At 42.3% G+C, this 21018-nt stretch overlaps 1 protein-coding gene across 1 annotated transcript; it reads left to right on the forward strand.

Annotated features, from left to right (window-relative positions):
* Positions 1 to 1455: 1455 nt before the first annotated feature.
* LOC120501642 (protein mono-ADP-ribosyltransferase PARP12-like) lies at positions 1456 to 17964 on the forward strand. The gene is made up of 12 exons (XM_039708188.1): positions 1456 to 1811; positions 2576 to 2717; positions 4339 to 4633; positions 5587 to 5685; positions 8256 to 8379; positions 9135 to 9330; positions 9903 to 10023; positions 11295 to 11391; positions 12463 to 12541; positions 13720 to 13850; positions 14476 to 14627; positions 15496 to 17964. Exons 1-12 carry the CDS (start codon positions 1495 to 1497, stop codon positions 15762 to 15764), a joined length of 2022 nt encoding a protein of 673 aa, XP_039564122.1. The 5' UTR covers positions 1456 to 1494; the 3' UTR covers positions 15765 to 17964.
* The last annotated feature ends 3054 nt before the right edge of the window (positions 17965 to 21018 follow it).

Genomic DNA, 21018 nt, shown 5'->3' on the forward strand with positions numbered 1-21018 from the left:
GGACAGATCTTTAAGATGTAAAAAGTTGGGAACTGGTTTGATAGGATGGATTTTAGGTCAGAAAAAGTAAATGAATGCTGGGGAGAATGAGGGTTATCAAGTACAATGCTGCTTCAATGCTTTTTATGCTAAAGGGCTCCCTGAGTTTTGGTTCATCCAAGATGTTTCCTACTGATGGGGCAGTAAACAGCTATCCAGTAATTTGAGATCATTAGACAAAACACCAAAATTAGGAGGCTTCCACCCATAATGATGAAACAGCTGGATTTGGGTTTGGGCCAGATGACCTCCTACGGCCTCTTACCACCTCAACTGTTGTGTGATACTGTCAATCACTGTCAGTGGTGTGTGATCTCTCTCTTTAAAATGCCTTATCACCAGGTGACTGTCAGTGACAAATATGCCCATCTGCAGGTCTGCCCCTCAAGTAAAGACTGTCCTTAGGAAGAAAGGATGACAAAGACAGTCCAAGCTATGGAATTCCATAGAACAAGTGACATTGCAAGCCTCTCATGTTGTCTCCTAAACATTTGCTGATGGCCTGTCACAGGAAAGCTACAGACAGATCTCTGTGAACCTGTACCTGTACCCTGACTAGAGCTGTTTTTCTGTTCAGTGCGCTTATCTAGATTCTACTTTTTGTCATTTCCTTCCCGATCTCACAGGGCAAGCAGGAAGTAAGACGAGACAAGGGGAAAGGCACAACAGAACAGGACTGGCAAAAGAAGGAACGAGGCAGGACTTTTGTTCAATGAGAGCCACCACTGGTGAGAGTCTGCCTTCCACTGCTAGTCTGACTGAAATGATGGCACTTTGCATCATTGTTCTGCCACCATTTAAAGCATGCTTCTGACTGTGATGCAGAACCAGGAGTGCCAAAATGCCCCAGACAAAAGCACTTCATTAAAAGATGGGCACCGTTCTAAAGAGTTTGTGAGTTCCCAGAGGATGAGGACATTGCTGCGCCGGCAGAAGCAGTGGTGTACCACCCGCGGTACTATGAGCACTGCAAGCAGGGCAGCTGTGTGTCCAGATGTGTGACCACGACCGAGCTTTTAATTTAGATACTGAAATGAGTGTGAGAACAGCCTTCACGATGTATCGTCAGAAAACTGGCACAGGTCAGAAACCTTAAACTGAGATGTTTTTGACGGCAGAATTCAGACACCAGCCTTCTCCCTGCAACTTAAGGTGGTGAAGCTCCATTCACCTGGCTGATGCTCCATTCATCCCTGCCCCTGCTTCTCCTACAGGAAATGTGTGACCTCCCAGCTGCCATTCCTTTTTGGTGACATGTGATTGAAAACGGTCAATACATCCTAAAAGCCGGGCAGAGGAGGGAGGCGAAGGGCCGTGCCGCCGGGTCAGCCAGAGCAAGCCACTCCCCGCCGGGGGCAGAGCGGGGACTGCGAGCCGAGGCGGCCCCGCTCCCTTCTCGGGCTCTTTCACTTTCGTTTCCGTTTCCGTCGCTGTCTCGGGAGGGGCTTCCCGGCCATGGCGCTGGCGGTCCAGGCGCTGCGGGCGCTGTGCGCCAGCGGCGGCTGCCTGGAGCAGGGCGAGCTGCGGCGGCGGCTGCCGGGCCGGCCCTCGGCCGAGCAGCTGGCGGCCGTGCTGCGGGACGCGCAGCGCTTCACGCTGGTGCGGCGGCCCGGCCGGGCGGCGGCGGCGGCAGAGCCCGAGGTGGCCGTGGTGGTGGCCACCACCCCCGTGCGGCTGTGCCCGGAGCACGTCGCGGGCTGCCCGGGGCAGTGCGGGCAGCTGCACATCTGCAAGTACCACCTGAAGGGCTTCTGCCGCAACCAGCTGGCCAGGTGAGGGGCGGGGGGCGGCCGCCATCGCGGGGGGCTCGGCCTTCGGCACGGTGTGCCCCTGCAGGGGAAGGAGCTCTCAGTAAAGAGAAAAATGAGCGTCAGAAATGCTCATTGCCCGTCTCCTTTTATTTGTGTGTTTGTTTTTTGCAAAGGAGGCAGACATAGGCGGTGGTTTCGCAGCTTTGGGTCGCAGCACTTCCTCCCCGGCTCATTGCCCTGGCGCTTCCCTGTCCGCGGGCAGGGCCGTGCCAGGGGAGAGCTGAGTGTCCCCTCTCGTCCCTGGGATGCGGGACCCTGGGCAATGAGCCAGAGCTGAGTGTCCCCTTATGTCTCTGTGCTGTGGGACCCTGGGCAGTGAGCTAGAGCTGGGTGTCCCCTCATGTCCCTGCTGTGGGACCCTGGGCAATGAGCTAGAGCTGTGTGTCCCCTCATGTCCCTGCTGTGGGACCCTGGGCAGTGCACTCATCGGCTGAGAGGGGGTGATGCTCTGGAGCTTGGGCGGTTTCGTGGTTGTGAGCTGCAGGTCAGAAATGCGGATATTGTCGGAATGCACTGAGGCTGTAATGGCTGTGAATCAGAAGTAGCGTGGCAATTATCCTCAGAGTAATTATGTAATCTGCTTTGCAAATCGCATAATGGTTTTATGGATGAGCAATGTGGATTTTTCTGAACCTAGCTAATTTGGTGTGCCTTTCCAACTGTTCAGTGTAATGCCCATGGGGTATCAAAATAATGCCAGTAGTTTTGATGTTGGGTTTCTTGAGTTCCAGGAAGGGATGCAGGTTTGTTCACAGCTTCCACTCAGACCACAATCTCCGTGTTCTAAAGCAATATGGACTTGAGAATTTAAACCATGATGAACTTTGCCAGCTTCTGCTTCAAAATGACCCTTCCCTCTTACCAGAGGTGAGTGTTACTGTAACAGCTTCTTAGTCTTGTGTTTCAGGGAGCATCACAATGTGCAAGAGGCTTGACAGAGATGGAGATATTGGGTGTCAATTTAGTTAGCTTAATGCAAATCTAAAAATAAATCTGCAGCTTCTGTTCTCTCCTGTGGTGGGTTGACCCTGGCTGGCAGCTAAGCTCTTGAACAGTCCCTCACCCACTCCCCTGTCACAAGCAGAGGAGCTGAGCATTAACGAGCTACTAAAGTAGCAAAACCTGTGAATAGAGATAAAGACAGTGTAGAAAGGGAAGAAAGCAGGGAGAAGTGTTGCAAAGACACTTCTGCTTCACCACCTCAAAGCAGACTGATGCCCAATAAGTCTCTGAGCAAGTGCTGCCTTGTAGGGACACATCTCCCTCTTCTTTCACCTTCCTTCTGTCCCCTTCCCCACTATTTCTTTTTTTTTTCTCTTTTTTTTTTTTTTGAGAATGACATTATGTGGCATGGAATATCATATCTCTTTGTCCGGTTTGGACTATTTCCTAGTTTTGGCTGGAATAGAGTTAATTTTCTTTCTAGGAGCTGGTACAATGCTGTGTTTTGCATTCAGGATGAGAACAATGTTGATAACACTCATGTTTTAGTTTTTGCTGAGCAGTGCTTGCTCCAAATCAAGGACTTTTCAGCTTTTCATACTGCCCTGCTAGCCCGTAGACTTGGAGCACAAGAAGCTGGGAGGGAATGCAGCCAAGAGAGCTGACCCAAACTGGACAAAAGGGTATTCCATACCACATGACATCATTCTGAACAGGGAGCAGGGGGGAGGTGGCCCAGGGGTGGTGCCACACCGATGGGGACTGGCTGGGCTTTGGTCAGTGAGTGGTGAGCAGTGGCATTGTGCATTGCTTGTTTTGTCTATTCTTCTATCATCATTATTGTTTCCTCTTCCTTTTATGCTGTGTTAAACTGTGTTTATCTCAGCCCTGGAGGGAGTGAGCGAGAGGCTGTGTGGTGTTTATCTGCTCTGGGTTCAGCTGTAATAGAGTTAATTTTCTTACTGGTATCATGAACAGGGCTGTGGTTTGGATTTATTATGAAGATCACATTGGCAACCCACTGAGTGCTTACCTTCAGTCAAGGCCTTTTCAGCTTCTGATGCTCTGCCAGTGAGGAGGGGCACAAGGGAGGGAGGGAGCATGGCCAGGACAGCTGACCCAAACACACCAAAGGGATGTGTTATCAACACTGTTTTGGTCACAAACCCAAAACATACTGTGGTATGGTCTGCTATGAAAAAAGTTAACTCCATCCCAGCCAGATTCAGTACCTCTTACCATCAAGTTGGGGTCAAAAAAATTCCAAAACTAGAAAATTAAAGAGGTGTGATTTAGCACTAAATCCCATCTTGAGAATGTCTGTAAGAATGTTGTCTTTTGAAAGATCTTTCTAAACATTAGCAGGGAAAAAGAAAAGCTATCAAGTAATCATTTGGAAAATGGAAACAAGAAGAAATGTTTCTTTCAGAAGCAAATGTATGCACATTGTAGCTGTAAAAAAAAATTGAAAATCATGGATTCAGACAGTCTAAATGTGCACATTGTACTTCAGTGTTTAAATTCTTTTTTTCTTTTTCTTCCCAAGGTCTGCTTGCATTATAACAAAGGTGATGGACTTCATGGATCTTGTTCCTTTAAAACATCCTGCACCAAACTTCATGTTTGCCAGTACTTTTTGCGGGGTCAGTGCAGATTTGGCACTAGCTGCAAACGGTCCCATGACTTATTAAATCCAGAATGTTTTGAGAAACTGGAGAGACAGGGAATGAGCTCAGAGATGGTTAAGAAACTACCTTCCACTTACAGAAACATGTATGACATAAAAAATGGCAACAGAAACATGTATGACATAGAAGATGCCAAATCTTCACCATGCAAAGGTAAATAATACCATCTTTTGAATACATCAAAAGAGTCACAGTAGTGAATTTAATATTTTCACTGATGTCATTAATAAAACTGAATTTACATCTTGATTTGTGTTTTAGAAGGGACCTTGTACCTATCTCATTGACAGAGATCTTTGTCTTGACAAGTGAAGTCAAGAGAGGTTTCTGAGAAATAGTGTACTGGTGTTTATGAAAGTCTCAAACTTGCGGTTCAAAAAGTGTTAACAGGAACTGGAAGTAGGGAGCTCTATGATTTTAGAGTTTTTTAGGTAAAATATGTAAAGGTAGAGAGACCTGTTTAAGAACAGGAGTGGTGGTTGATTGTAAACTATTTAATTGTTTTTCTTTAATGTAGCGATTGTCTGGCACAATAATTCACAAACAGCACTATCCTAGTTATTTCTTGGAAGTGTAATATTTTGTTTGCACTTTTCTTTTGAAGTTCTTTAGACTTGTAAGTTAAGTATAATTTAGCAGGGAAAAAAAAGGATAAGACAAAGGAGAATTCAAGTGTATATGCTCATCTCTGCTGTTCTGCCTGCAGTTCCTTCTTCCTGTCCTTAATGTGCTTTAATTTACAGAAGTATCAGATTTTGAAACTTTGTATTTTATAGCTGCCAGTGTGATCAGCTGTGTGGAATGCACATTTAACTCAAGTCCATCTGGAAGTATAAAGGCATTGAATTATATTCCTGTTTTGTGGGGATAGCTAAAATCTGTATCTGAGGAATTCAGCAGTTACAGGGAAATCAAGTTTGGAAAGGATGGATAGAGGGAAGGGACTTTGAGTATATGAGTTTCTCAAAGGTTTCCTTGTCTTTCTGGAGCTGAGTGCAATTAGGTGGTTACAAACATTGCTTTTAGGCTTCTTCCCTAGGGATAAGAGCACTTTTAAGAGGCATTGTTGACTGAAGTGCATTAATAGTTACAATTCCCCCCTCTAGATGGAAAACCCAGCACTAGATGGGATTCCTCAGCTTCAAAGGAGGATGAATCAGAGCAGATATGTTTACATCATCTGTACAGAAGTTGTGGCTTTAAAGGTAGGTTGTCTCAAGTATCAGTACAGACTGTGTCAAGTCCTGCCTGTTTTTCTGTTGTCATAAAGAGGAAATGGTAGCCATCTTTCACAGAAAGGGGAAACTTTCCATGGGTTTATGCTTATGTTTAGTTAAATCTCACTGCTGTCTTGACTGCTGTAGGAAAGTGTTTGACCTGGCACACCAAACAAGGATATTTTGTTTTTCTCTGGAATCTGCTTGTGCTGAAGATTGGCTATTCCACCTGTGTTTACCTAAGGGATTGCTGAATGATAGGAGTCACATTTCCAAACAGGAAAGATATGAAAGATACTCTGAATTCTACATTCCCCATTGCTTCTTCTAGTACTCTTCCATTCCATCTGTCTTAGCTGTCTCCCTTTCAAAGTGTTCCAAGGTGTCCAGGAACAAGGCTGCTTTGCCAGCTTTTTGGTTGATTTTTTTATCATCATTTTTTTTCTTGATGTTCTTGACCTGTGTACTGAATGCCTTCTCATATGAACTGTGTGGTGCAGTTTCTCCTTGACTTTCCCTGTAGTTAAGTTTCCTTTTGTTCTGCTGTGGAAATTGGCCTCGGGTTTATGCACATGTGCACTGGTGATGTCACCTTCATTCCCGTTGAGGAGTGACTGCACACTGACACTTTGAACTCTGAGTAACACTCGTGATACCTGGCTCACTGCTGCCATTGCTCTTCTTTGTGGGCCCTCTTGGAGACTTACTGAAGGGCAAAGGACTTTGGGACTAAAGGAATGATGTATTTATCAAAACACATAATTCCTTTAGTCCCTGTGTATTTATCAAAGGAGGAGAAAGGTGATGATTGTTAACTGGGTTGTGTTGGAAGGTGTGGGACCTAGACATGGTGTAAATAGTATAGAATAAATAGTGGATACATCCCTGCTTTTGGCTGGGACAGAGTTAATTTTCTTCCTGGAAGCCAGTACAGTGCTGCGTTCTGGATTTAGTATGAGATTCTAAGATTGATTGCACACTGATTCTTTAGTTGTTGCTAAGTAGTACTTACCCAAAGTCAAGAATTTTTCAGCTGCCTGTGTTTTGCCAATGAGGGGGTGCACAAGAAGCTGGGAAGGAGCATGGCCAGGACAGCTGACCTGAACTTGTCAAAGAGCTATTGCATACCATTAGAACATCATGCTCAGTGCATGAACTGTGGGAGTTGGCTGGGAGGGGCAGATTGCTGCTGGAGAAGGGGCTGGGCATCAGTCAGTGGGTGGTGAGCAATCATAGTGTGCATCACTTGTATTTCTTGGGCTTTATTGCTCTCTCACTTTTTGTTAGCTTCATTATAGATATACAAGAGTGTGTGTATATATATGTATATATATGTGTATATATACGTATGCTTGCTATATTGTATTTTGTTTCAGTTGCTAAACTGTTCTGATTTCAGCCTCCATAGATTTACCTTTTTCCTGTTCTCCCCATCTCACTGAAAGAAATGGGAGTAAATGGCTGTGTTGAACTTGGTTACCATCTGAAGTTAACAGTAACAGTCCTTCTCCTATCTTAAAACTAAGCAGTGCTAGGCTTTGGATTTTTCTTCAGTAATACCTTTGTGATTTAGTGGTTAATCATAAATACTTTTTTTTTCTATTTATTAAATAATAGCCTTGTAGGGGCTGTGATCATTTTTTGTCTCTGCAACTGAGAATGATCTGTGCAATTTTAATGTGCAAAGAGAGTCTAGTACGTACAGAAACTGAACTTCTACCTAAGCCCAAAAATTCAAATGTTGACCTGAACTTGTCAAAGAGCTATTGCATACCACTAGAACATCATGCTCAGTGCATGAACTGTGGGAGTTGGCTGGGAGGGGCAGATTGCTGCTGGAGAAGGGGCTGGGCATCAGTCAGTGGGTGGTGAGCAATCATAGTGTGCATCACTTGTATTTCTTGGGCTTTATTGCTCTCTCACTTTTTGTTAGCTTCATTATAGATATACAAGAGTGTGTGTATATATATGTATATATATGTGTATATATACGTATGCTTGCTATATTGTGTTTCAGTTGCTAAACTGTTCTGATTTCAGCCTCCATAGATTTACCTTTTTCCTGTTCTCCCCATCTCACTGAAAGAAATGGGAGTAAATGGCTGTGTTGAATTTGGTTACCATCTGAAGTTAACAGTCCTTCTCCTATCTTAAAACTAAGCAGTGCTAGGCTTTGGATTTTTCTTCAGTAATACCTTTGTGATTTAGTGGTTAATCATAAATACTTTTTTTTTCTATTTATTAAATAATAGCCTTGTAGGGGCTGTGATCATTTTTTGTCTCTGCAACTGAGAATGATCTGTGCAATTTTAATGTGCAAAGAGAGTCTAGTACGTACAGAAACTGAACTTCTACCTAAGCCCAAAAATTCAAATGTTGCTTGCTTATGCTGAAAAATTTTGAACTATTGCTTGTAATGGTGCCATAGGTGAACACTTTCCTAGCTATCCTTTTGATGATTTCACCAGCTGGGTACACAGCCCTGAAATGTTGGAGTTCTCTCATAGCCTATCAAAATAATGCATCTCCTACTTCTTTTTTTAAAAAAACTTTTACAGGAAAGTGTATCAGAGCCCATTTTCACTTGCCATATAGATGGCAGTACTCTCAGGATAATACCTGGAAGGACTTCATAAATATGGAAGAAATAGAAGGTGCATATTGTGACCCAAAAAATGTCAGGTATAAACTCTTATAAAAATTTATAATGTTTGGAGTTTGCTGTATTGTACCAGATGCTTAGTGGCTATAAATTGCTGCAATTCTAATGTAGTCATTACATAAGTAGTTTTATTTGACATTCTTCTACTGACCTCACTTTACATGAGATTTGCTCCTCCCTTCCCCTTTTCCCACAGTCCATATCCTGGAACTGGCAGAATACCTGGAGAGAGTGAGAGAGAGATGTATGCTATATATACTCTTGGGAGCAGAGCATGTGAAGAATATGGAAATACCTTTCAGAGTTTGGAACTGGTAGCAACCAACAGAGTATTGGAAGGCTCTCATGCCAGTATGCCACATTCCATGCTGGAAAACTTTTTCTCTTATGTTACAGGCTCTTTGAAGCCCTTCTTAAGTTATGTCAGTGTTCTCTTTAGAATATAGCTGGTCAGCAAGAAGAAGGGAGTGCCTGTTTTCTGCTGTTTCTGTTCATCTTATGTAACTCACTAATTTAGGAGTGGATTATGATCATTGCCCATAGAACCAATGTGGGACATAATACTGTAATGCAAAGTGTGTACAAACACAAAATAGAGCTAGCATACAGAGTTGTGAAAAGTGCAAGGTGCACAGCACACATTGTAGTGAAAAGTGCACCTTTGAGTTCTGCTTTTGGGTGAGATTGCCTTAATTTGCAAATTTGTAGTGGGCTTCTGAATCTATGAGTAAAGCTTCACAAACAGTTCTGATTTTTTTTCCTCATTTTTTTATAGATTTGATTGTGCTTTTACTGAAGGGTACCTCTTCCCATTTAGTATCTGTTTTCATGGCATGTGCTGTGGGTTGATAAAAGTCAGACGTCTTTCTACAGCCTCCTCTGTGACCAAACCCCCTCACTTCATCCTTACAACAGAATGGATCTGGTACTGGAAAGATGAATATGGCACGTGGCAGGAGTATGGAAAACAAGTAAGTGTGGAGAAATGGAGAGACTCCTAACTGTGTGAGAAGTGAAGAGCTACTGAAAAGTGGACAGTGCTTATATCCTCCCCCTCTTTTGTCACCCTCTTCCTCTCACTTGTACTGGACAGATGGACATTAAAGGCCTAATGGGGTCTTTTCCCTGTGATTTTGATTGGTTCAGGTAGGGGACTGATCACTGGTGAGTCACAAATATTATCAACAGATAGGATCACAGTAATAATACATTTTTTCCATTGCTTCTGAGAAAAGCCTCCTCCTCTGAAGTTCCAGTAGAACTCTAGTACTCTGCCATCTTGCTTGGTCTACTTGGTGAATGTGTCACTCTAAATCAAGGATTTCTCATATGCTGATGTATCTTGCAGCCACCATATATAAGTGACTTGGTGGTTTTTAGACTTGCTTGCCTATAACAGACCAGGAGAAACTTTTTTTTCTCTCTATTTTTGGCATGAGGCTGATGTATCTTGCAGCTACCATATATAAGTGACTTGGTTTTTAGACTTGCTTTATAACAGACCAGGAGAAACTTTTTTTTCTCTCTATTTTTGGCATGATAGGATGATCTTCATGCAGCTGCTACTGTCTCCAGTGATGACCTGGAGAAAGCTTATTTGGCTGAAAGTTCTCCAAAGATGACCTTCAAAGCTGGAAGACATGAATATGAAATAAATTTTGTGTGTAGGTTGCATTTGCTTTATTTTTCTCTTTTGTCCCTCCCTCCCAGATATCTTGGGTTTTGAACTACCTTATTACAGGAGATAGAAGAGAGAAGTTTGGACTTTGAATTGCAGTGTTTACAGAGACAGAGTTTCTATCAAAGTTCTCAGGATAAGAGCTGCTCACATAAGCAAAGTGGCATTCTATTCTTTCAAAGCTTTTATTTTTGAGGAGTTCTTGTGCTGGGTTTCAAAGTCTCTGTCAGAATGTCCAAGTTTGACACTGATGCTGGCACTAACACAAATGGTGAGGAACTTTGAGAAGACTTGACAAGCCAGCTTCTGCTCTACTTTAATCACTGGTTTACAGAAAAAAAACCCACTTGGACAAGGTGTATGGTCAAGACAATCCTTAGCATTGCAAAATTTTTGCACATATTTTCTTTTCATCCTGTCTGGCAAGGCTGAGAAAATACCTTGACTATGTCAAAGTAGGAAGCAGTGTTTCCCAAGAGTTCAGGAAATATAAGCCACTTGCGATGGCACTGTCCTTTCTGAGCTGTTGCTTTTCCTGGCATCCTTTTCAAAAATTACGTAGAACAGTGGTGGGAAGCAGCCTGCCTGGACTGTCAGTTTGGTGTAGTTGTCTTTGATCCAGCTTTTCATTACTATCTCATTCTGCATGAAAAAAAGGCCAATCACAAAAACCCCAAACCAAAAAACCAGAAAGGAAATGTTATTTGTTGTTTGTGATTCAATCAAAAACAATCCTGGGAAAACTTTGCCAGCTTAGAAGTGAAAATTGCATAGTGAATCAACCCCTTTTCTAAGGTTTGGGCTTTTATATATGCAGTTTAGATGTCTTTCAGAACTTAATTTCTAGGCTTGGTAGTGTCAAGGGGTTTTTTTGTTTGTTTTCCTGTGTATCTTGCTCTGAAGAGGAGGCCTCATTGTCCTGGCTGGTACTGACTCTTAATTGAAATTCTGCAGTAGCTGCAGAGTTTCCAAGATCCAGAAGGAATGCCTCTGAAATTCAGGTTGCTGTGACTTGTTTCTTTTGGTGGTCAATAAAAATAAATGGTTTGTGATAGATGTTGGGTTGTGTTTACAGGGTTTGAAATCTACAACTAAATGTAGGAAAAATGTATCTCAGTTGCAAAATGAGGAGGAGGGAGCCTTTTTGTCTGTTTTTGACAAAACAACTTAGTGACAAATGTGGCTGCAGTGTGAAGGGTTTCAGAAATATCTTTGATTGTTCATGAGATTTTTTTTGTGGGTTTTTTTTTTTCCCAGCCATGATGCAGAAAAACCTTCGCTACAAAACAGAGAGGAAGATTTGCAGAAGACCTAAATTTGTCTCTCAGGCAGAGGTGGAAAAGATAAAAGCCAGGTAAACCACAACTGCTCATTCTGAGGTGATGGGTTTAGTGCTTTGTAAATGCTGAATCCTCCATGGGTGCAAGTAGGGTGAAGGAGTAGCTGTTAAGGCAATTGTGAAAGGAGAAGGAAAGGGACATACCTTTCCCACAACCATGTCTGGCCAGGACAGTGTTGCAGCCTGGCCAGAAGTTTTCAATGAACTCACGAACCTCTGTGGTAAACTCCATGGGTGCAAGCAGGGTGAAGAAGTAGCAGTTCAGGCAATTGTGAAAGACATGGAGAAGGAAAGGGACATACCTTTCCCACAACCATGTCTGGCCAGGACAGTGTTGCAGCCTAGCCAGAAGTTTTCAATGAACTCACGAACCTCTGTGGTAAAGAAAATTTGGGCTTGGCCATAGGAAGTGTGGGAATGTAGGAAATAATTCAACATGTAGTAGTGTATTTGTGTGTACTAGCTCTTTCTGAGATGAGTAATTTTCAAAGCTAAGTGCAAGTTCAGAAAAAATCTTTTGAGAGCAGCCAGACAATCTGAAAGGAAAGCAGTAGTTGTTACAGGTAGAGCAAAAGGTGGGAGCCTGCAAGGAGACAGAGTTGCACGTTAACAGCCAATTTTTGCACATTCCCTTGCAGCACACAGTCCTTGCTTAAACACTAAAAACTAAACACTAGCAACTAAACACACTAATTAAAATTGGGGTGTAAGTACAGGGGAGGGTTGTATCTATCCTGTTTCAATCATACTGATGTGATACTGGATGCATTTGAATTTACTTCCCCTGGTGCAGTAGAGCTTCTATATATACATTCAACTCTGCAAGAGAAATCCTTATGTGTTTAGTTTAGAGTGTATATTTCTTTTTTTCTCATTTGGCATCTTGCTTTCTGACATAAGTCTTGACACAATGACTTGGAACAAATATTTTCATGTGCTGAACAGAAATGACAGCTTTGAAATATTTTTTAACATGTTCAGTTGCCTATATTCTCCCCAAGCTTGACAAAAATTTTAGTATAATATGTACATAAAATGTCATGTTTGGTTTTATTTTGTCTATTTGTAATGTCTTATAATCTACAGGGGTGTTAAACATACAGAAGGGTTTAAGAACATTCCAGCTCACTGGGACAAATCTGCCCTGCCTGAACTGGGATTCAAGGTTTGGAGCTTTTTAGTTTTTTCTTTCTGTCAGTTTTGTCATGTAAGGTTTGTTCCATTGCAAGTTCAGTGTTTCTTCTGGCTTTGTAAATGACTGTTTCTATGTAGTACAGAGGTAAATTTAAACCTGATACCACACTGGGCAGACCTGGAGGTGTAACTAGACCCAAATTTAAACAAATGGTGCCAGTAAAACTGTGGCAGCAGGGACTTTCACTGCTGCTATTAATCCCTTGGCTTGGCAGATTTGCTGTGTTAACAAGACTGGTACTGGTGCCCAAAATACACAGCTCTGAAGTCCCAACATGTGCTGAAAGCATCAGAGGTAAATGATGCCTCTGAACTTCAGAGCAGCCATTCCCTTAGCTGTAGGCTGTTGTATGGAGAGCTGCTGAAACCAGGGGAGTTCACAGAATGGTTGGGCTTGGAAGAGGAGATCACAGAAGCCAACTCCCCTGCTAAAGTAGGCTCACCTAGAGGAGGTCACACAGGATTGTGTCCAGGTAGGTTTTGAATATCTCCAGAGAGACTCCACAGCTTGTCAGGGCAGCTTGTTCAGGATGGGGTCTTTTATTACATGTACTATTATTTTATTCATTTCAGTGGAGTAAACTTGTTTACCTTTGTAACACACCCAGTTAATGCATGTGTGGCATACCTTCTCTGACTTCTATCTGCTTCCACCAGCTCCTCTGTCAACTCTAGTAACTGTACCTGCAGAAAAGGTGTTATCTGATGCGCAAAAATCACTAACTTGCAAAACACAAATCCTCAACAAGTTGTCACTGAGAAATAACACTAATGTTGACATTTTTTATATTCCTACGAAAATGTGCAAGTAAGCTTTGCTTGCTTTCAGAACTGTCATGTAAGGAACTGATTTTTAGTAGTGTTACCATGCTTTTCCCTAAAAGTGTTCAAATAAAGCCTCTCCAATTGATTTAGAAACTTGGCAGGCAGTGCAGTGTGTGTTCACTGGCTGTAGGGAGTAGAAACTAAAAAGATCCTCTGGTTTTCTGCAACATAAATTCTCAATTCCTTATTTATTTACGTGCTCATTTCTGCTATGTATTTAGATACTATTTGATGCATGCAAATATATCTTGACCCAGATATTAAGAAGAGTTGAGTGGCTGCACAAAAGCATGCAAAAGTAACTTTTCAAACTTTTCCTTGCAGTTGATTGAACTTGACTGTTCTTCTGAAGAATACAAGAAAGTCAAAGTGGACTTTCAGCGCACAATGCCCAAAGCAGCTATTAAAAAGATTTGTAGAGTTCAGAACCCATCCCTCTGGGAATTGTATCAATGGTAAGTGTAAAACACTGCTCTGCTATGTGTGCATGGTGTTGTTTCTGCAGTTAGCTGTATGTGCTGTGCTAAAGATGGAACACACATTCCTGAAATGCCTCTGCTACCACTCTCCCACTGAAATACCTACCTAGTATCAACATTTAGATAAAGAGGTATCAACAAACCCAAAGCTCAGTCAAGACACAGAGCTTAGAACAGTCAGATTCAGGGCTGTGTGGGAGGAATCCTTGCTCCTGACTTCTGCCAGGCCTGTCCATGACAGCTTCCTTCCAGTGAAACCTTGAAGCTGGTAATGAGTCACATTTAGCACAATGTTTTGCAGGTGGTCAAAGTTGAAACAGCCTTCAAAATTAAATGAAACTCATGGAGAGCAAGCCTTAATATAAACTCCTGTGTTCAGGGAAAAAAATAGAGGTTCCTCCCTCTCGCTTCGAAGGCAGTGAATGAAAGAAAACATTTGTAGTAAAGCATTTATGTATAATATGAAAGCATGTTTGTATGCCCAAATTAGGCCTTACTGTAAAGATTTTCAGAATATTCTCTGAGTAAAATTGTTTCTGAGTGGCTGGAACCTGTGGGGACACCCACTGTGGAACTGCAAAGATTCTGCTTCTCATTGCAGGCAGAAAGACCTAATGCAGAAGAGCAATGGTGGAAAGGCTGCAGATGAGCGATTTTTATTTCATGGGACCAGTAAAAAAGACATTGATGCCATCTGTCAGCAAAACTTTGACTGGAGAATCTGCGGTCTTCATGGGACAGTCTACGGCAAAGGTTGTTTTTCAGCTCTTTCAGTAATCCTAGACTTGCTAAAAAGCTCTCAGTACTCACTGCAGAGGGGTAAACTTTACAAAGTGGAACTTGGCCAGTCCTGGGCTTCTCTGGGTCATGATGTGGGCAACAGAGCTGAGTTTCATAAGGGTCATTTGGAGCTAAGGCACTCTAAGAGGCCTTGATCTCTGCTCTCCTAAGTACTTGCAAGAAAAGACAGCCTTCGGTCAGTTGTAGGGATGGTTTCTGCTAGACTCCAGGCTTACTGCTCTTCCAGTTTCTCCCAGTTCCTACAGAAAAGCAGCCTGGCTTTTTTTTTCCCCCAAGAATCTACATGTCATTGCGGTTACAGGTTTTTGCCTTGTTAGCAGATTATATCCTTCTATATTATCCTATGTACAGGAAATTTCCAGCACATCGAGTGGAATAGCTGAGTCAGGCTGACTGGTTGACTACACACCTTTCTGCTTGAATGCTTTGTAACTCTCAGAAATGTTAGAGAATCACAGTGTATTTTGAGCATGGAAGGGACCCACAAGGATCAAGTCCACTATGCTGATGAATATTAGTAGCCTCTGCCAGGAGAGAAATGTGGTGATAGTGGGGGAGGTGGAGATCTAGGGTCAGAAGGAAATCTTTTAGAAGATTATGATAATGTTTTAAACATTGGTTTTAATATGTGTGCTGTGAAAACTAAAAAGTGCATAGTGGTTGTTTCCACTAAGAGAGACATAGAGGACAAGTGAAGGCTTTGGAAAGGCTGGTCATGAATTGCATAATGGATTTGTTTATTAATTCATTTCCACACAGTGTCACTTTGTTCCTGCCATTTCAGTGTCTTATAAACTCTGTCTTGGTGTCTCTTCTGCAGGAAGCTATTTTGCAAGGGATGCATCTTACTCTGACAACTACTGTGGGGCAGACTCAAACACCAAGACCATGTTTCTGGCACGAGTGCTGGTGGGGGAGTTCACTCTTGGTAGTTCTCATTATGTTCGGCCTCCCATGAAGGACAGCCAAAAATTCTATGACAGTTGTGTGAATAACTCTTCAAACCCTTCTATCTTTGTCATCTTTGAGAAGCAGCAGATTTATCCAGAGTATCTCATAGAATACCAGGCATCTGCAAGACTTCTATAGCAGTAAAACCTGTCATCCTTATGTTTAACTGGTTTAAACAGTTTTTTATTTTTGGCTTGAGAGCGAAAAATTTATTTTGAAGAAGCTGTGTGGTCAGATAGGAGAGTGTTCAGAAACACTTTTTCTCTGTCTTCTCTGTGTAATAGAAAACAGGGCATAAAAAGACATAGAGGATGTTTTAGAATTCCTAAAATCCTGTTTCTGTGTCCTATTTGTAGCAGCTTTCACATTACCCTATATTATGGGAACCTTTCTAAATTTATTAGAAGAACTTGCTGATAGTTGTAGCATGAGGATTGGCCATGACTGCCAAGTTTAAACAGTTTTTAATTATTGTTTCAGGATAGATTTCTACATGTGCTCATTGGTCAGAGGTGCTATCCCTCTACCTGTTTATCTTTTAACTCAAAACTAGATAAAACACGTTTTTTTAGTAATCTATCTCCTGTAACAGTAGGCATTCAGGTGTTTGCAACTGTGATTGTACAATCTGTGCTCAACTCATTGCGTAAATTCTTAGTAGCACTCTTCCTTTTTGTCCTTACTTAATCTGCACCAACAAAACCTCAAAAATTAAACTTGCTTGTTGAAAAAGAACAAAGACTTATTTTCACTTGTTGAGTTTCTCAATTAAAACAATTACCAAAGATACAAGCATAACAGGGGTTGCTTGGTGCTGTGTGACTTGGGTGATTTACTCTATCAAATAAATACTGTATTTCATGTCTGAGAACACAAGTTTTTCATGACTTTCACTGTGCCTACAAAGAGAAGAGTGCTGGCAGGTGCTGTGGAGGAAGCAGAGGAGGCAACTCACACTGTTACTTAATACCATACTTAGGAGAGAAATATACTGCTTGTCCTGCTTGATTATCAGTACCTTGTTTCTGTGGATGAACTTTACGGTTCCCTTACGGCTGTTGGGAAGGATGGCGAGTGACTGTCTCTCATTTGGGGTTCTGCCTCTTTGGGTGGAGGAGATTGACAGATTTCCTGTGTAATCAAGTTGTTGTTGGACTTCTTTCAAGAAAAAACATGCTTACCTGGGAAGTTGTCTTCAGCCACAGAGCTGAAACCTTTAAAATCTGAAGATTAGGTTGAATATTTAATTATTCCTATCAGAAGAAGATAATAGTGTTGAGCAGTCAGCTTACATGTGTGCAATCAAAAAACTTGAGCTATCAAATATTTTTTTAAGATTAAAGTTGCTGATGCATAGATAGATACTTTATCATAGGATTAATGTGCTAAAGTAGCTATAAGTTAGCTATACTGTACTGCAGAAGCCTTAAGAAATACTTTCTATATGGCCTAAAAAAGCTCATCTTCAGCTACATTCTGTATACTTCTTTTTAACTCATCTGGATGATGATTGCCAGGTGTTCACTGGGTAACTCTTTATGACTTCAGCACTGTGAGCCAGGAGCTTGGCCAAGATTAGCTGGAGTAAGGCTGTGCAGACCCCTGTTTTGTAAACTGCAAATCTAGCAGCATGATACCTAAAGAAAAATATCTCTTATTTGTGTTTAATCCCAGTGAAACACAGAATAGGGACAGGCAAATTGACTCTATTATTTCTTTTGGAAGATTTGTAATAGAACATAAATGATAAATCTAATGTCAGCAAATAGTACTTTATTGAGGAGGATAACAGTTATGGAGGAAAGATTTCCTGTCTGTGCAGAATAAGGTTTTTCTGCCAAAACAAAAACCATGTTCATCTACATGTTAATGGCAAATAATACTGGTCGTATGAATTTCTTCCTCTGAAAATAAGCAGAATTTCAGGTAAGAACTAGGATAGCTAAAGTCATGTTAATCTTCTGCAGAAAATTGAAACAAACATTCCTTTTTGGGCAAAAAGTTGAAATATTTTTATTGACTTTTTTTATTGTATTTTTAAAACCTCTAACTTGATTCTTGTATGTGTATGAGTGTGAGTAAAACAGAGAATAAAATGCCTGGTTGTTGTACTTTGTTGTCTGTTATTTCTCCATTATCACAGAAAAGTTGCCATGTTTTCCACTTTTGAAACTGCAGGGGTAAGTAACATTCTTGTGCATGGTAAACAAACAGGTACTCAAACCAGTAAATTCCCTCTGATGGTTTTCTCTCTTTCAATACTGAAATCACAATGTTTCAATACACTTGTGAGTTTGGAGGTTGTTGTTAAGCTGTCGGAGTCCCTCTACACCTGTTTGGGTTGCATTTGGAAATGAACACGTTAAAGAGATGTTCGCATTAAATCCAAACTTTAGGCAAAAAGTAATATTGATCCCCTTTTCTGAGTGAGGACTATCTCTTTTGGCTACTTAAGCAACTGAGCAGGAAGAGTGCAGTAATCTGTCACTCACTCCCACGCCATGTGAGGAGAAAGATAAGCTGTGAAGGTTGTTTCCTGTTTCGGTAACAGGTCCATCCTGGCAAGACAGACGGCACAGCCAGAGAAGCCAAACAGCTTTGCTGTGCCAGCAGTGGGGTGTGGAGCTTGGGGCTTGGTGAACCCTGATCCTCCACCTGCTGTGCTGCAGAGGGGCTGGCAGCCAGCCAAAGGCAGGTCACTCCACCCTTTAATGAGGGTTACCTGGAGCCAGGTTTGTCTTGATATTCTGACTGGATTTTATGATGTGTGGGTGCCAAAATCCTGTCTAAGTGTTGGCAGCAAGGGAGTGGCAGTATCCGGTTTGGATACCTGCAGCCTGGCAAAGTAGGGGCTGGTGGGTGAGAGGAACTTGGGTGGCTGCAGATACCAGCTGCCATGGTGTGCTCAGTGCTCCTGGGCTTTGCTTGGAGAATGAGCTTTGCTTCTAGGAACCAAGGCTGCCTTAGGGCCAAAGGGCAAGTGGAAATTGCAGAAACGCTGCTTAACTTGGAGTACATCCAGCAGAAGATCCGGGTGGGATGGCTTTTGCATGGGCAGCATAGCTGGTGCTTCCCTGTTTGTCCAAGGGATAGACTTCACGGCCTCCGTTGCTCCATTGCTCTAGCTTCAGGCCCATCACAAATTCATCTCTGCATGCAGAAATCCTAGCAACTGAGGGAATACTCCCTCCTTGAAAGTAGCCATAGCCCCCTGCAGTGCAGGGAGAAAAACATCTTAGAAACATGATATTTTTCAAGGTCAGAAGAAAGCGGGGCCAGTATAAACCAAGCAGTGACAGTTTATAAATCAGCTTTAAATTCTTTTGCCCTGCTTTCTGCTGTAATCACCTGGAAGAGTCTGGTATCAGGTGAAGCTATGTCCAGGATGATTAACAAAGGGAAATGAGGAGGTGATCCCCTAAGTATCTCACACAGAGAGGAAATTTGCAGTTTAATGCTAAGTAAGACTACAAAGTTCCAATTTGCAATCCATGAAGTATAATAATTTCTGCCACCCAACTCTTTTTCTAGGGATACTATTTTTAAAGTACAAAACTGTAAAGCTTTTTTTGCTATCAGCAGCTTCCTTAAAAATACCATTTCATACTGACAGCTTTCTGTCATCATTACAAAGACCAGAAGACATATTTAATAGAAGCTTTCCTTTGCCAAGCAGCCTTTGCTTCGTATCAGCTGTCAGAGAATGACTAAAACCCTTTTGTAACACAGACGTGCCCGATTTTAAACAAACTCACAGCTCAGCAATGCAAGACAACACACTTGCTGTTTCTGAGGAAAGGAATTTTAAACCAGCTTCCTTGTTCCTCCCTAGACCCAACTGCTGCTGACTGCAGCATGTTGTACCAGAATGCTAAATAGTTACCATTACTTAAGGATATAAAGCTATGTTTTGCTATTGCAATTATAAACATAGTGCTGGGGGTGGGGTTTTTTTGTTATTATTTTTTTGCTTTTGTTCTGGAGGGTTTTTTGGTAGCTTTCTTTTTGTGTTTTTTAAAAAATTAATTCTAAAACCAGCCCTGCTCAAGATCGGTTTGGGACCATATTATATAGGTGCACAAACACACCGTGATTACAGTGACAGCAGTTTCTGTTTTGGAAAGCTGCTGGCAATCTAGTGCCCTGTTTTCCTGGAAATGTGTGCTTCCAGAGGCTCACTGATCCCTGCCACAGCTCACTCTGTGGGTGTGATGCTGAGCTCACACAGCCAGGGTGAGGTCCAGCGCCACTGAGTGCCTGGTGCAATGTCTGCAGTGTCTGGTGGCTGTATCACCAACCATTAATGAGAAGGAACAAATGGCTTGGGGCTCTTCCTGGATTAGTTGGCAGGCTTTTTCCTGTCTTCTCTAGCTGTCTGTCTCAGTCTGCATGTAGAACAAGGGTTGATGCACTTCCAGAAAGCTGACTTCAAATGCAAAAATAATTTCTCTGTTCCATAGTGCTACAAACTGACAGGTGAAAACACAGAACACTTCCTAACCAGAAGCCTGCAGAACGGTTGAAAGATGCTTAGCACAGACTCAAGTGAGTTTACTTGAGCACATACTGTCCATGTTCAACGTGGACGCACAAACACACCGTGATTACAGTGACATTAGCAGTTTCTGTTTTGGAAAGCTGCTGGCAATCTAGTGCCCTGTTTTCCTGGAAATGTGTGCTTCCAGAGGCTCACTGATCCCTGCCACAGCTCACTCTGTGGGTGTGATGCTGAGCTCACACAGCCAGGGTGAGGTCCAGCGCCACTGAGTGCCTGGTGCAATGTCTGCAGTGTCTGGTGGCTGTATCACCAACCATTAATGAGAAGGAACAAATGGCTTGGGGCTCTTCCTGGATTAGTTGGCAGGCTTTTTCCTGTCTTCTCTAGCTGTCTGTCTCAGTCTGCATGTAGAACAAGGGTTGATGCACTTCCAGAAAGCTGACTTCAAATGCAAAAATAATTTCTCTGTTCCATAGTGCTACAAACTGACAGGTGAAAACACAGAACACTTCCTAACCAGAAGCCTGCAGAACGGTTGAAAGATGCTTAGCACAGACTCAAGTGAGTTTACTTGAGCACATACTGTCCATGTTCAACGTGGATGCAGCTGAGAAAGACTCTTGGTTCATTTTCCAAGCCTGTAAAATGTGATACACACCAGCAGCCACTTTAGGACTGTTTAATCTTCCTGTGGCATCAATATTTGAAATTATGTTGGTGGAGAGGCACCTCAATGCATCCCAGTCATACCAGTTTGATGCCAGTGCCAGCAAGAGATGCACAGAGCCTGGAGAGGGTTCATAGCTCAGCAGGAGAGCACCTGAAGAGCAGCACAAAGAAATTCCAGCCACTCCAGCCCAACTTGAATGCCTCTCTGCAAGTATATGCAGCATG

Source organism: Passer montanus, unplaced genomic scaffold (assembly GCF_014805655.1).
Source record: "Passer montanus isolate IOZ18808 unplaced genomic scaffold, ASM1480565v1 scaffold20, whole genome shotgun sequence".
NCBI lineage: Eukaryota > Metazoa > Chordata > Aves > Passeriformes > Passeridae > Passer > Passer montanus.